Source organism: Drosophila serrata, unplaced genomic scaffold (genome assembly GCF_035046125.1).
Source record: "Drosophila serrata isolate PLE 108 unplaced genomic scaffold, ASM3504612v1 contig_276, whole genome shotgun sequence".
Lineage (NCBI taxonomy): Eukaryota > Metazoa > Arthropoda > Insecta > Diptera > Drosophilidae > Drosophila > Drosophila serrata.
The window spans coordinates 2,102,380-2,116,731 of record NW_028257174.1 but is presented as its reverse complement, the minus strand read 5'-3'; the positions used below and the strand labels follow the sequence as shown (position 1 = coordinate 2,116,731).

The window sequence follows — 14,352 nt, the reverse complement described above, 5'->3', positions numbered from 1 at the left end:
GGCGAATACGTGTTTTCGCCGTCGGGCAGCGGGGACGAGTAGTAGCAGCGGCAGAGCAGCGTCGCTCTCTTGCTCTCCATTTTAGCTCGTTATTTCGCTTCGCACCGTGTTCGCGTTCACAACTCTGCGTTCGGGTTCTGCATTTTATTTTATTATTATTATTTTTTTTTGTTTGTCCTCCTGCTCCTGACTGGGCGCAGTTGGTTCGTTCGTTGATTCGTTCGTTCGGTTGTGTGAGCGGGGAGCTGCGGCACTGCAATTGAGCCGCCGAGTCAAGTCAGTCGGATCGCAGGATGCAAAAGCAAACAAAACCGAAAATGCAAATGAAAATGAATGCGGAAAATTCGCAAATGGACAACTGAGCCGAAAGAGAATTAAGTAAGTAAGGTATTCGCGTTGCTTTCGTTGTGTGTTGCGTCTGTTCGCCGTTCGCTTCGCTCGTGTTCTCTCGTGCCTCTCGTGTCTCTCGTTTCGTGCTCGTTCCTCTCAAATGCGAAAAGAAGCCCAAAAGTAAAACACGAAAGAGCGAAAGACAAGTGAGTGCTGGGGCTGTGCTGTGCTGTTCGCTTCGCGCGTCATGCGAAAGAAAACGGAAAGAAAAGCGTAAAATTCATAAGCCCAAAACTTCAACGCCACCCAAAATTTGTTCGTGTTTGTGTTTGCCCCACTGTTCTGGCTTTTCCGCCGCCCTACTCCCCAGACCGAACAGCCCTGTGCTTCCCCTAAGCCCCAGTTTGATTGCAACTGCCCCGAAGACGGAACGGTTTCCACGGTTTTTCTTTTCTTTTTTTTTTTTTGCCGAACCGAACCTTGATATGTGTTGGTGTGCTTGTGCGTAAGTGTGTGAGTTTGTCCGTGTGCAAGAGAGGAAAGAGAGACCGAGAAGCGATGTTGGCAACTCTGCCAATTCTTTGACAACTTTTCCGCTTTGTGAAAATTGTGCGGCCAGTTTCCGTTTCTGCTGCGGCCCCTCACTTCCTTCAGTCGTTCGCTGTCACCGCCGTTGCCGCTTCCTCGGCCGCTTCGCTCAGTGTTTACAATCGCAGCGTTTTTGCACACTGTGCCGTGTGTTTTTGTGTTTGTGTGGGTTCTACTTCACAGCGTATACACACATCGATATTGCTCGGGTCTTCATTTTGTTATTTGCGATTCGCTTTTACTTCCTTTATTCGTCTGTTTTGTTGCCATCGCTCGTTGTCAGTGGTGTTTCGCTTTTTGCCATGGAGGGTGGTGGCAGCAGCAGCGGCGGCGGCGGCAGCGGCTATGGATGTGCGTGAGTGTGTGCATGCCTGGGTTTTCCGCCGGTGCAAACTGCAATTCAATTCCAAAGGCGAAATCAAATCCCATTCGAAGGTCGCTCTCTCTTTCTCACCCCCTCTTCCTCAATCGCTCAAAGTGCGTGTGTGTTGCCTGCCTCCCTCTTTCCGCTGCACTCTCTCTCTCTCCCTTCCCTTCCTTCCTGCCTGCCTGCCTGCTGGCTGGTCACACTAAAATGGCGCCTGTCAGAATCCACTGGGATCATCAAGGCAAAAACAAGAAGAAGAAGCAGAAGATGGAAGAGCAGCGAAAAGCCGAAGCAGAAGCCGAAACAGGATACTTAACCAATTTGAGGATTATTCAACGTGTGCCCATCAATTCTTCAGCTTCTCTTCGCTTCTTCGCCTGACCCACTCCACTCCACACCGCACCGCACCGCTTGCTCCGTTTCGCTTTCCTCGCATTCTCGCATCAGCTCCCAGCTGCTGCTGCCAAAACTTGTTTTTTTAGAATTGGTAGAAGCAGCGCCGGCGGAGAGAGAAAGAGGAGCAGCGACTGACTGACTGGATGGCTGGCTGGTAAACCGCAAAAGCATGTTTAATGTTTAATGTTCTAGTCGAAGTTTGGCTGCGAGTCCTGATCGCCGGGGATTAGTGCGGCTGGATTTGGGTTTGAGCCAGGTGAAAGCCAAAAGCCAGGGCCATAAAAGTAATCGGTATTTAAGTTATCATCGGATTTGGTTTGGTTTTGTGTTTGAAAAACGTTGGCCCATCGGACTTCTTAACTGAATATTCCTTAAGGTCCTTGGAAATGAACAAGTGTTTGTGTTTGTGTAATTAAGGATATTAAGTTATCCAAAAATGTGTCCTTGAATACCTAGTTTGAGGTTTTAATATTTATTTAACTTCATTCCGAAACTTATTGTATTCCAATTCCTATAAAATATTTTGTATTTATCATACCAAAGTTTTTTTTATCAAGCAAAATAGAGTATAGAAAACAAAAACATTAAAGTTTATGTGTAAATACTTTTTTTCTAATTGAGAATGCATTTAAATTCATTTTATAAACATTCATGCTCTCCTATAAATTTCCCTATTTTCTATTAAAATATATAGTGACAGGATTACACACTTTTGACACCTCGGAATTCTTGGTCAGAGAGGTGTCTCTGGAAGTCTCTTGGATTGTTTATTCAGTGTTTAGAGTAGGGTTAAGCTATGAAAATAGGCCAAGAATGTGAAACACGGCGAGTAGAGAACTGCGACGACGACCTACTTCCAGATTGAGTGATTTTTCCCTCTCCCTCTGGCTCTCTCTCTCTCTGTCTAGTCTGTTTTCCTCTCTCTCTCCCACTCTGTGTGTGTTAAAGTTTGTTCCCAAGAACCACACGGCGGATTAGTAATGTGAGTCCGATTTACTCTTTTCAGGTAATCCTCGACATCACAGTCAACCAATGGGACCAAATCACTGCGACACAAACTGGAAACAATCAGCATCGGATCGCACAGAGGAGGAGGATAAGAAGCAACTGCAGGAGGAGGAGCAGAAGCAGCAGAAGCAGCAGCAGCACCACCACCAGCAGCGGCAGCAGCAGCAGCAGGAGCAGTACGTGGAGGCGACGGCAACGGTGCAGCAGCGGCGGCCATCATAGGAGCAGCAACGTCGGCAGCAGCTGCCCAGGGCCTCTCGAGGATGTCCAGCCGGAAGCCAGGCGGTGGTGCTGGTGGTGCTGCCACTGCCACGGCCACCCTGGAGGACAATGCCAGCGTGGAGAATCCGGCCAGCAGCGAGGAGTCCTCAACGGGCGTCGGCGAAGAGGTAGCCATCAGCCCAAGCGCCAAGTCATCATCGTCGCCCACTCCAACGCATGTGGAGGCAGCAGCGACAGGTGATGCTGAAGTGAACAAAGATCAGGATGCCAAGGATACCAAGGATGCCAAGGAATCCTCCCCGGCACCCAAGACCCTCACAGCCACCATCAGTAGCACCACAACAACCAGACGCACGCCCACGCCCACTCTAACGCCCACCAGTGATGGTGTGGCAATCAAGAGCGTGCGCATCACCCGGCACTCGTCGCCCCTACTGCTACTCAGCTCTCCCACGACCTCGCGTCGTGAGGTCAGCGGCAGCGATGCAGCAGGTGCGACATTGGACGGCGAGGAGTCATCAACACAGGGAGGCCAGACGAAGAGCTCTGTGGAGCGTTCGCTGGCACCCGTCATACGCGGACGCAAGTCTATCAAGGATCTGAAAGAAGCCAAAGAAGTCAAGTCCGAGGAGGCGACAGCAGAGCTGCCACTCAAAGAGGAGCCACTCGCCGAGGGCAGCGAATCCCACGAGTCCAAGCCAGCCACGGACGAAAAAGACCACAAAGACATAAAAGACAAGGATAAGGAAAAGGAGGAGAAGGAGAAGGAGAAAGAGAAGGAAAAGGAGAAGGAGCCAGTGACGCCCACCACATGCAACCGTGTCACACGAAAATCGCATGCTCAGGAACAGGCAAACAACACCCGCATCACTCGCAACCGTCGTCAATCCTCCACAGTTGGCGCCATCACCTCAGGCGTTTTCTCCTCCGCCGCAACAGAGCAGCCACCGCCGCAACTGCCTGCCCGCGGACGTCGTAAGAGGCCAGTGGCTGCTGTGGTGCCAGCAACGAAACGGAAGCGATCCGAGGATGCTGATTCCGTCGTTGATCCGGAAGCCAGCAATTCTGCCAAGTACAGCAAAGTGGTGGTTGTGGTCAAGACAGAGGACATAGGAGATGCAGATGAGGATGCAGCCGGTGTACTGGCTGGAGCCATCAAGCAGGAGCCTATGGACGCCACCGAGGTCGGTTCTATACCATCACCAGCAGTCACACCAACCCCAACACCCGCACCAGCACCGGCCCCATCCGGCCGGCGAGGACGGGGTCGCCCGCAGAACAGAAACTCCACATCGCCGGCAACGCCAACGGCGGCCACCACGCGAGCCACGCGATTAAGCAAGGCCGGTTCGCCGGGTATTGTGGCCCAGGAACCGGCGCCACCAAAACGACGACGCGTGGGCTCCAGCACACGGAAGACTGCCTCGGCCAGTTCGCTGGCACCCAGCTCGCAGGGCGGCGCCGGGGACGAGGACTCCAAGGATAGCATGGCCTCGTCCATGGACGACCTGCTGCTGGCCGCCGCTGACATAAAGCAGGAGAAGCTGACGCCGGACTTTGACGAGAGTTTGCTAACAGAGAGCCTACCCTCCACATCGGCTGCCTCAATTGCCTCGATTTCCTCGGCCAATGGTCATTCCTCCTCCTGCATCGAGCCGCTCACCGTGGACACGGAGAGTACCAGCAACACCAGCATTAACAAGCCAGCTGACTCCACGGCGGCGTCGGAAACGAAAGTCAAGAAGTCGCCAACGTCAGAATCATCAGCAGCTGCAGCAGCATCATCAAATGAATCCCCATCACCATCAAAGCCAGCCGCAGCAGCGGGGAAGGCGCCATCGCTAAGTCCGGAGATGATCAGCGAGGGTGTGAGCGCTGTTAGCGTTCGAAAGTTTTATAAGAAACCCGAGTTTCTGGAGAACAACCTGGGCATCGAGAAGGATCCGGAGCTTGGCGAAATTGTGCAGACTGTCAGCGGCAGCAGCAGTAGCAGCAATGCTGTGGAAGCGGAAACGGACGTTGAAACTGCTCCATGTGACGGAGACGTAGCTATGACCACGCCAGCTGAGTTGCCATCCCCTCAGCCGAAAACTGAAGTGGAGGCGGAAAAGTCCAGCAATGAGGAATCAGTAGAACAGAAAGCGCAGGAAACGGAAGCGGAAGCGGATGAAGCTGTGCCTGAACCTACCACGGATGATGTTACTGCTGAGATTACTCAGGAAGAAGAGATTGAAGGTGAACTGGAGGTCTCCTCTCATTCGAATACCTCGCTGAAAGCAGGGCAACTTCGTCTGGATGATAGCACTGAAGGTGGCGGCGATGAGGTGCTCCTGGAAAACGAAGAAGAAGGCAACGGCGGCCTCTTAGTCAACGGTGATGAAGTACCAGCTGAGGAATCGGTGGAAAAGCTTGTTCAGCTGGAAGATCAGGAGGAACCGGAGACACAACGAAAGCCTGAGGACTACGATGATTTCGAAAACGAGATAATGGAGGAATTGGCCAAGGAGGGTGTCCTCGACGCCAGTGGCAATGCCCTAAGCCAGCAGGTGGCCACCGCCTCGGATGTCACTCTAGCTGAAGCTAAAAGCGATGGCAGCGATCCGTCGCCCGTGGACGAAATGGTGGCCATGGAGGTGGATGAATCCTATATCGATATGAAGCAGCAGGCGGAACAGCTATTGGCCGATCACCTTGCCTGTGCGGATGCCACGGACGCGGATGATTGTTGTCCCGAGGAGAACAAGGAGAATTTGTCCACTTCGCCGGCAGATGCGGATATTGGTGGTGCCGCCGAAGGTCTCGTGGTAGTGGACATACCACTGACGCTCAAGGAGGAGGACAAAGAGGAGGAGAAACCACTGACGGTGATGGCTACCGAACAGAAGCAGGATCTACCGCCCTTCAAGCTGACGCTGCAGCTGGAGCTTGAGAAGGATGAGAAGGCGAACGGCAAAAAGGAGGAGGAGTCACTCGACGGCATCGTCGACGAGCAGCAGCAGCAGCTGCGACGGGAGCAGGAGATCCATCTGCACAACCTGGGTCTGTTGACGCATCAGGCCGCGGAACAGCGGCGCCAGGATCTCCAGGAGGCGCATACGCGCCAGGCGCAGCTGCATCAGAAGCAGCAGCAACACTACCACCAGCATGGTCATCAGCATCTTCACCATCATCAGCAGCACAAGCGGCAGGGAGCGAGGGGAGGAGGAGGTGGACCCAGTGGTGGCAGTAGTGCCACCCATGTTGAATCCAGTGGCACCCTCAAAACAGTGATCAAGCTAAATAGGAGCAGTAACGGCGGAATGGGCGGCAGCGGTGGCCTACCCACAGGAACCGTCATCCATGGTGGCGGCGGCGGTTCCTCCTCCGCCTCATCTACATCCTCCTCTTCGGTGGGCAGTGCCACGCGTAAATCAAGCGGCGTTTTGGGCTCCGGAGCAGGAGCTGGAGCGGGTGCAGTGGCCGGCGTACGCCGCCAATCGCTCAAAATGACATTCCAAAAAGGTCGGGCTCGTGGTCATGGTGCCGCCGACCGATCCGCCGATCAGCATGGCGCCCACGCCGAGGACTCGTACTACACCATACAGAACGAGGTGAGTTTTTTTTTTGACTTTAACTCCTCCAACTATCCGACACTAAGAAGATTCATTTCTTTTCCCATTTGCAGAACGAAGGTGCGACCAAGTCCAGTGTAACAACGGGTAATCCCGGCCGCAAGACCAATAACCGTTTCAGTTCAACTAACAACCACCACTCAGCGGTAGCCTCCACGCACGGTAACCACAGCCACTCAGCGGTCCAGTACAGTGCGTATAGATCAGATCTCGCTCAGAATTAAGCGCTCGCTTCAAAGATTCTTAGGTCAGGCTCTAGGCTAGGGATGTATATATATATATCGGAAGAGAACTTCGATACAAAATATTCCAAAATATCATATTTAATGTTTAAATATCGATATTATCTAAACAAAAGCTTTACGATTGTCTGATTTATCAAACAGAATATCAATTTATAGCACATACATATGTCGAAATGTTGAAATATTGATTTATATATCGACTTTTGTGTCAAATATTACAATATCTATATATTGATATATCCTATCATCCCTAGCTTAAGACCAGAGCCTGTTCTCACTCCCGGGGATTCAATGTCAAACCAAACCAAAGCAAAGTTATTATGATTTTTACAAGTGAAGGAGTTATTTCCGACCCTATAAACCATATATATTCTTGATCAGCAACAATAGGAGAATCTTTCTAGCCATCTTCGGCAGAAAAAAATATTTTTCACAAATTTTCCATTTTTGGAAAAAAAGGAAAGGGGTTACATCGTTAAAATTAGCAAAAAATTGAATTTTTAAAAATTTTTTAATGAGTATGCAGATTTATTAATCTATTAAAAACTAACATAGTACATCTTTCCGAATTAAAATTAATGAATTTTTGACGGAGTTATGAGATTTTTAAGCTTTGAGTTTTCAAGAAAAAAATCACAAAATTTGAAAAATCTAGTATTTCAAGTATTCTTAAAATATTGAAATCCGTAGATAAACATTTCCTCTTCAGAATATTAATTTCTTTCCTTAAAGTCAACAACAACTTTTATTTATTTTCGAACTGTAGCTCTTGTTTGTGGGACAAAATGGTTTGGTTTGATTTCCCCTTTCATATCATACATTCTCGGGATGTTATATACAAACCCGTCATTCTCTCAAGCACTGTACATAAGGCACCGTCATGGTCAGCGTCATCGTCATCCCACACCCCTTCATCCTACATCCAAAAATCCCCACCACATATCATTCCCCGTTTCCAGCGGACAAAACTCATCAACGGACTTTTGCAGCGACTATAGCTTTAACCTTAAACCCTTACAGATTCATCGCATTCGGAGGGCCAGGGACAGACGGAGCATGGCTTCTATCAGATGGTTAAGAAGGACGAGAAGGAGAAGATCCTCATACCGGAGAAGGCCTCATCGTTCAAGTTCCATCCGGGAAGGCTGTGCGAGGATCAGTGCTATTATTGCAGCGGCAAGTTCGGACTCTACGACACACCCTGCCATGTGGGACAGATCAAGTCTGTGGAGCGCCAGCAGAAGATTCTAGCCAGTACGTATTTCCCCCCACTTTCAAGTCTCTGCATTGAATTGGAACTAAAACCATTTAACCCTTCAGATGAGGAGAAGCTGACGGTGGACAACTGCCTGTGCGATGCCTGCTTTCGGCATGTGGATCGTCGAGCCAATGCACCCTCCTACAAGAAGCGTCTCTCGGCTCCGGGTCACCTGGAAACGGGCGTTGGCAATGCTGCGATGGAAAAACACTTTGCCGGCGAACACGGTGTCATTCCAGAAGGAGCGGGTGATGCGATGGGAACGGGTACAGGAGCAGGAACGAGCGGAGGTGGACAGCATCGTGCCTGCGCTGTCAAGGATTGTGTCGAGGGAGCGGGACACTCGCTGCGACGCAAATTCATACGGAAGAGCTTGAAGAAGTTCCAGCTTAACCTGGAGATACCCGCCGGCACCTCGAACGTTTGGCTATGCGAGGTGCACTACAACACGGTTATCCAGTTCTCCGGCTGCGTCCTTTGCAAGCGGCGATTGGGCAGGAACCATATGTACAACATAACCACGGTACGGTGCTCCTTTTCGTGCCTCTCTTACAACATATTGAATCTGTTTATATTGCTCTCAGCAGGACACGGATCGGCTGGAGAAGGCCCTGGCCGAGATGGGCATTCCAGTGCAGCTGGGCATGGGCACCGCCGTCTGCAAGCTATGCCGCTACTTTGCCAATCTGCTAATGAAGCCGCCGGACAGCACCAAATCCCAAAAGGCTGAGTTTGTCAAGAACTACAGGAAGAGGTAAGCTTTGCCCTGATCAACATGAATAGAAATAGAAATAAAAGATTTTCCTGAATTTGCCAGGCTCCTCAAAGTGCACAATCTGCAGGATGGCAGTCATGAGGTGTCCGAGGCAGACGAGGAGGAGGCACCCAGTGCCGCTGAAGCGGAAAGAGGAGGACCAGCCGGCGGACATGAGGATACCGAGTTACCCATGGTAGTGGACGACGACGGACACACCGATTCAAACTCGAGCAGCTCCTCAATGACGCCGTTAGACAGCAGTAAGCAGATGTCCAAGCTGCAGGCCATCCTCCAGCAGAATCTGGGAACAGGGGATGCAACAACGACAGGCTTAGCGACAGCAGACGCGGCAGCTGGCAGCGGCGGAGGAGGAGGAGGAGGAGCAAGTGGAAGTGGAACTGGATCTGGAGCAGACATTTCAAATGTACTGCGCGGCAATCCAAATATCTCCATGCGTGAACTCTTTCACGGCGAGGAGGAGCTGGGCGTGCAGTTCAAGGTGCCGTTCGGTTGCAGCAGCAGCCAACGCACACCCGAGGGCTGGACGCGAGTGCAGACCTTCCTGCAGTATGACGAGCCGACGCGGCGCCTCTGGGAGGAGCTGCAGAAGCCGTATGGCAACCAGAGCTCTTTTCTCCGTCACCTGATACTACTGGAGAAGTACTATCGCAACGGGGATCTCGTCCTGGCCGCCCATGCCTCATCTAATGCCACCGTTTACACGGAAACAGTGCGCCAGCGTCTCAACTCTTTCGATCATGGCCATTGCGGTGGATTGGGCAACATGTCAAGCTCTGGAACGGGCTCCAGCTCTGCCTCTGCCTCTGCCTCTAGTTCCAGCAAGCGTAGCGGGATACCGCAACCGACTAGCGGCAGTGTCCTGGCCACTGCACTCACCACGCCCTACGCAACGTCCTCGGCGGCCGCGGCCGCGGCTGCAGCAGCGGCGGCCAGTTCAGCGGATCAGCCATTGTCCACGGATCCGGTCATACCGCTGGTGGAACTCAACGACGACGATGAGGATGATGAGGACGGAGCTGGTGGCGAGGATGGAAGTGCAGCACCGACAGGTCTTGAGGATAGCGAAACGGAGGCAGTGACGCCCCTGGATCGCCTTAGGGCAGTCTCCGTGGATAAGTTGACCAAGCAGCTTAGCTCCAATGCGGTCACGATTATAGCTCGGCCCAAGGACAAGTCCCTGCTGGCCTCGAGCAATGCCACAACATCCTCAACGACCTCTAGCTCCAGCTCTAGCTCGTCAGCCGCTGCATCCCCGCCAGAGGAGGAAGTGATAGCCAAGGCTACCGTTACCGTTAACACAGCAGCAGCAGCTGCAGCAGCGCCCGCCCAGTCCAAGGATGCACCGCCCCTGGTGCTGGTCGGTGGCAACAGTCGCAGCATCCTCAAGTCCAATCTCCTGGGCATGAACAAGGCGGCCGTGGAGATTGTGCCGCTGTCCTCGCAGGGAGTGAATGCTGGAAGCGGTGCTAGCGCTGCCTCCCAGAAGGTATCCAGTGTGGCCCAGCTGCTCAGCTCGCCGCCTGAGCTGATCAGCTTGCAGCGGCGTCGAACGAGCGGAGCTGCTGCAGGAGCCTCCACATCGAACAGCCTGCTGGGCAATCTGCATGGCAAGAGGCTACAACTACCACGAATACCGGCCGGTGCTGCGACCGGAGAAGGAGCAGGCGCCGTGCCGCCACCCAATGCGGCCAAGCTGTCGAACACACTGACCTCCTCCACCTTTAATGCTATGAGCGAAGAAGACAGAAAGACGTATGCAATGTACTGTCAGGGGCAGGATAGGTTGAAGACCGTCTACTTCGACCTGAAGCAGTTAAAGAAGCAAATGAATTCAGCGAATGACAGCGATTCTATACAGTCGGAGCTGACACGCCTGCAGACACAGGTGGACCATGTGAAAGTCAGGAGGCCACAACGGATACCGGGCGGCTCTGTGGCTGGAGCTGGAACGAGTGCCGGGACAAGTGCCGGAGGCCGTGGTGCCGTTGGAGTTGGTGCGACAGCAGAAGCAACACCGCCACCCAATGTGGTCAAGCTGCCGGACACACTGACGCCGCAGGAGCGTCACGAGAGCAAGAACTGGAAGCCCACGCTGATACCGCTGGAGGATCAGGTGCCAAATAAATCGCATGCCCTCTACCAGACCGCCGACGGTCGGCGACTGCCCGCCCTGGTGCAGGTGCAGTCCGGCGGCAAGCCATACCTCATCTCCATCTTCGATTACAACCGCATGTGCATTCTGCGCCGCGAGAAGCTCCTGCGAGATCAGATGCTGAAGGCCAACGCCAAGCAGAAGCCGTCCGATCAACAGCACGCTCAGACGCAGCAGCAGCAGCAGCAACAGCAGCAGCAACAACAACAACAGCAACAAGGTAATCCCTCAGCTGAGGCGAACTTCTCCAGAATGGTGAAGGTGGCCCGGCATCTGGCGGCGCGTGGAGTGATCCAGCAATTGCAACAGAGGCAGCAGCAGCAGCAACAACACCAGCAACAACATTTGCCCACCCTGCAGCCAGGAGGAGTGGCAGCGACAGGTGGAGAAGCTAGTAGACCGCCAGTACGACTGGCCAGGATTGCACCAAAACCGATGCCACCGCTAACCAACCCGCAGATAGGCAGCCAGGCCCCGCTGGACAATAGCAACAATTCCTGGCTGTGGAAGAACTTTCCGGATCCCAATCAATATCTGCTAAATGGAAACGGCGGCGGCGTTGGCTCTGCCGGAAATTCCGCTAGCAAATTGCCACATCTCACGGCCAAACCGGCCACGGCGACGAGCAGCGGTGGAGGAGGAGGAGCAGCTGGTGGGGGCAACAACATCCACAAGAGTGGCAGCGGTGGCCTTTACCCCATCAAGCTGCATCAATTGCAACATTCACAGCAGCACCAGCAGAAGCTTATCGATAATGCCATCATGTCGAAGATACCCAAGAGTCTCACCGTAATCCCCCAGGGAGGAGCAGGAGGAGGAGGCGGTAGCAGTGGCAGCAACACCTTGGGCGAATTGGGCGGCGGTGGCACTTCCGGCAAGGACTGATGACGGCGAAAGCAATGGCCACCAATGGTGGGCACCAGACGGAGCAGCAGGATTAACCAGCAGCTAAACGGCATACGGTGACCCATCGATGGCGGCGATGGATGATATCTCAAAACTCCATAGCAGGACCATAGTTTGTTCGATGGCTGCTGAAGTAGGCTAAGTGATAGACGACGACTACGACGACGATGACGATGACCAAACCACGACAGATGAGAGAATCAAGATAATTTCTAAGGTTACATAACGTTGTTTGTGTATAAAAGAGAGAGAGAGGAGGCAGCGAATACGATTATCCTTTAAGTGAGAGAAACTAAATGGGCAAGCGGAAGCGGAAACGGATATGGATACAGATACGGATACGGATACGGATAGCTAGAGTTAGCGATACACAATTATACTCTACTTTATTATTGTAGATCATTATACTATATATTTTTTTATTAGATTTACGGGCATATTCACTTGCGATTCGTGTATTATAGATACCAAAATTGCTAGAGCTAAAAATGGTTTATAGTTTTGTAAGAAACGACACGACACGAGACACACACACCATACCATACCATACCATACCATACCATACACACACCATTCACACTGGTCGACACTTTAAATTTAAATATATAAAAGCAGCACAAATTAATTGTGGCCAAAAACAAAGTTGAGCTGAGATGCCAGGATCACACACCTAGCAGCTAGAAATCCAATCCTGCGCCTAGATTACGATTTGTATATGTAGACTCTTTAATTTATAAACATTTATATATCTCCTGCATCCTGCATCTATACACACACTCACAGACACACACACACACACACACATACCACAGTCACAGTCACAGGACATACAGATGATTATTATTATATAGAAACCCTAACATTTAACTCTCAAACTGTACATATTTACATTGGAGAAACGAAACCGAATAGAATATAAATATACACAAAAATTATATATATTAAAAACAAAAATTACAACAAAAAAAAAAAAGAAAACACAAATTATATATATATATATATGCGAAATGTGAAAGCAACCCTTAAAAACCACAGAAACAATCAAATTGATCGGTGTTCTCGGTGCCTCTCTCATCCGGTGGCCTCTGTGTTCCATTCTAAAGGAATTTCGAAATCCAATTCGAAATCGTAGCTCCCTAAGAGATCATTATTTAAATTCGTACAAGGCGGTAGAGAGTGCGACATATTGAAAAGCTTTCTTCTCAGAAAAAAACAAACAAATAAACTAGAAAACCCCCCAGCAGATATATAGAGATGATATAGTATATATATATTATATACTATATATATATGATAGATATTTTAGTGGAGGTTAGGCGAGAGAAATACAATTGTAAATTAGAGCGTTAAGCATAGATATATTTATACACATATGAGAATTCAATTGTTGTTGTTGGACATTGAAAATGTATTTATAAAAAAAACAAAAAAGAGGAAAGTAAAGAAAAGTGAGGAAAAGCAAAGAAAAGAAAGCGGAAGCGGAAACAGCAGCAGGAAGCACAAGAGACGATGATGCAGCAGCAACAAAAGAGGAGCTGGCGACCGTGATGAACGTGGAACGATGGATGCCTTGATTTGATCGAACCTCCTAAAAACAAAACCCCTTTAAAATGGAAATTGTGTGTGCCTGCTAGTGTGTATGGGTGGGAGAGAGAGTGTGTGTGTGTGTGTGTTTGGTGTGCGAATGCGAGTGTGTCTATGTAGTACTACTTGTAGCTGTTAGATCCTTGGAAACCCGGAAAAACACACACATCTTACGATTACAATTATGATTATTTATGCAATTATTTAAAAAAACAAAAAAAGAAATTTCCTTTCCAAGAAGCAAAAGAAAAATCAACGAAATTGATGAATAAACTCCCCAATTTGTCCAGCTAAAGCTTTGTCAAGTGGTTTTATTCCTTATTGGTTTGATTTTTTATACCCTTGCAGGGTATTATAATTTAAGTCAGAAGCTTAAAACGCAGTGAAGAAGTCATTTCCGACCCTATAAACCATATATATTCTTGATCAGCATTAACAGGGGAATTCTTCTAACTGGCTCTGGCAAAGAAAAAAATTTTCCATTTTTGGAAAAAAGGAAAGGGGTTACATCGTTAAAATTTTAAAAAATCTGACAAGAATTCAATTTTAAATAGAGTATGCAGTTTAATTAAACTGCTAAAAATGAACATACCAACGCTTTCCGATTTAAAATTAATGCATTTTTAGCCTAGTTATGATTTTTTTAAATTTTGATTTGTCGAAAAATGTTCACATAAAAATATAGTTAATATCCATTAAAAAATGGTATTATAACTTTAGTCAGAAGCTTTAAACTAAGTGAAGGAGTTATTTCCGACCCTATAAACCGTATATATTCTTGATCAGCATTAACAGGAGAATCTTTCTAGCTATCTCTGGAGGAAAAGCAATTTTTAAAATTTTTTTTTTTAAAAGGAAAGGGGTTACATCATTAAAATTTTCAAAAATTGATCAAAATTTGAATTTT

The 14,352-nt window shown here is 49.6% G+C and overlaps 1 protein-coding gene across 8 annotated transcripts; it reads left to right on the top strand.

The window, feature by feature from the left end:
* Positions 1-78: 78 nt before the first annotated feature.
* east (enhanced adult sensory threshold) lies at positions 79-13,740 on the top strand. Of its 8 annotated transcripts, none has more exons than XM_086835450.1 (7): positions 79-378; positions 2,688-6,501; positions 6,576-6,684; positions 7,788-8,021; positions 8,088-8,548; positions 8,613-8,779; positions 8,843-13,740. In XM_086835450.1, the coding sequence occupies exons 2-7, from the start codon at positions 2,953-2,955 to the stop codon at positions 11,838-11,840; spliced, it is 7,518 nt and encodes a 2,505-aa protein (XP_086691576.1). In that variant the 5' UTR covers positions 79-378; positions 2,688-2,952; the 3' UTR covers positions 11,841-13,740. The 8 variants fall into 8 exon arrangements, with proteins under 8 accessions (XP_086691576.1, XP_020803810.2, XP_020803809.2 ...); XM_020948151.2 differs by having other exon boundaries at positions 8,610-8,779; XM_020948150.2 differs by having other exon boundaries at positions 6,576-6,714.
* Positions 13,741-14,352: the final 612 nt, after the last annotated feature.

Coding starts and splice junctions, on each gene's coding strand:
- east (XM_086835444.1), top strand. CDS start 2,953: ATGTCCAGCCGGAAGCCAGGCGGTGGTGCTGGTGGTGCTGCCACTGCC. Junction 6,502..6,575: donor ACTACACCATACAGAACGAG/GTGAGTTTTTTT, acceptor TCCCATTTGCAG/AACGAAGGTGCGACCAAGTC. Junction 8,549..8,609: donor ATATGTACAACATAACCACG/GTACGGTGCTCC, acceptor TATTGCTCTCAG/CAGGACACGGATCGGCTGGA.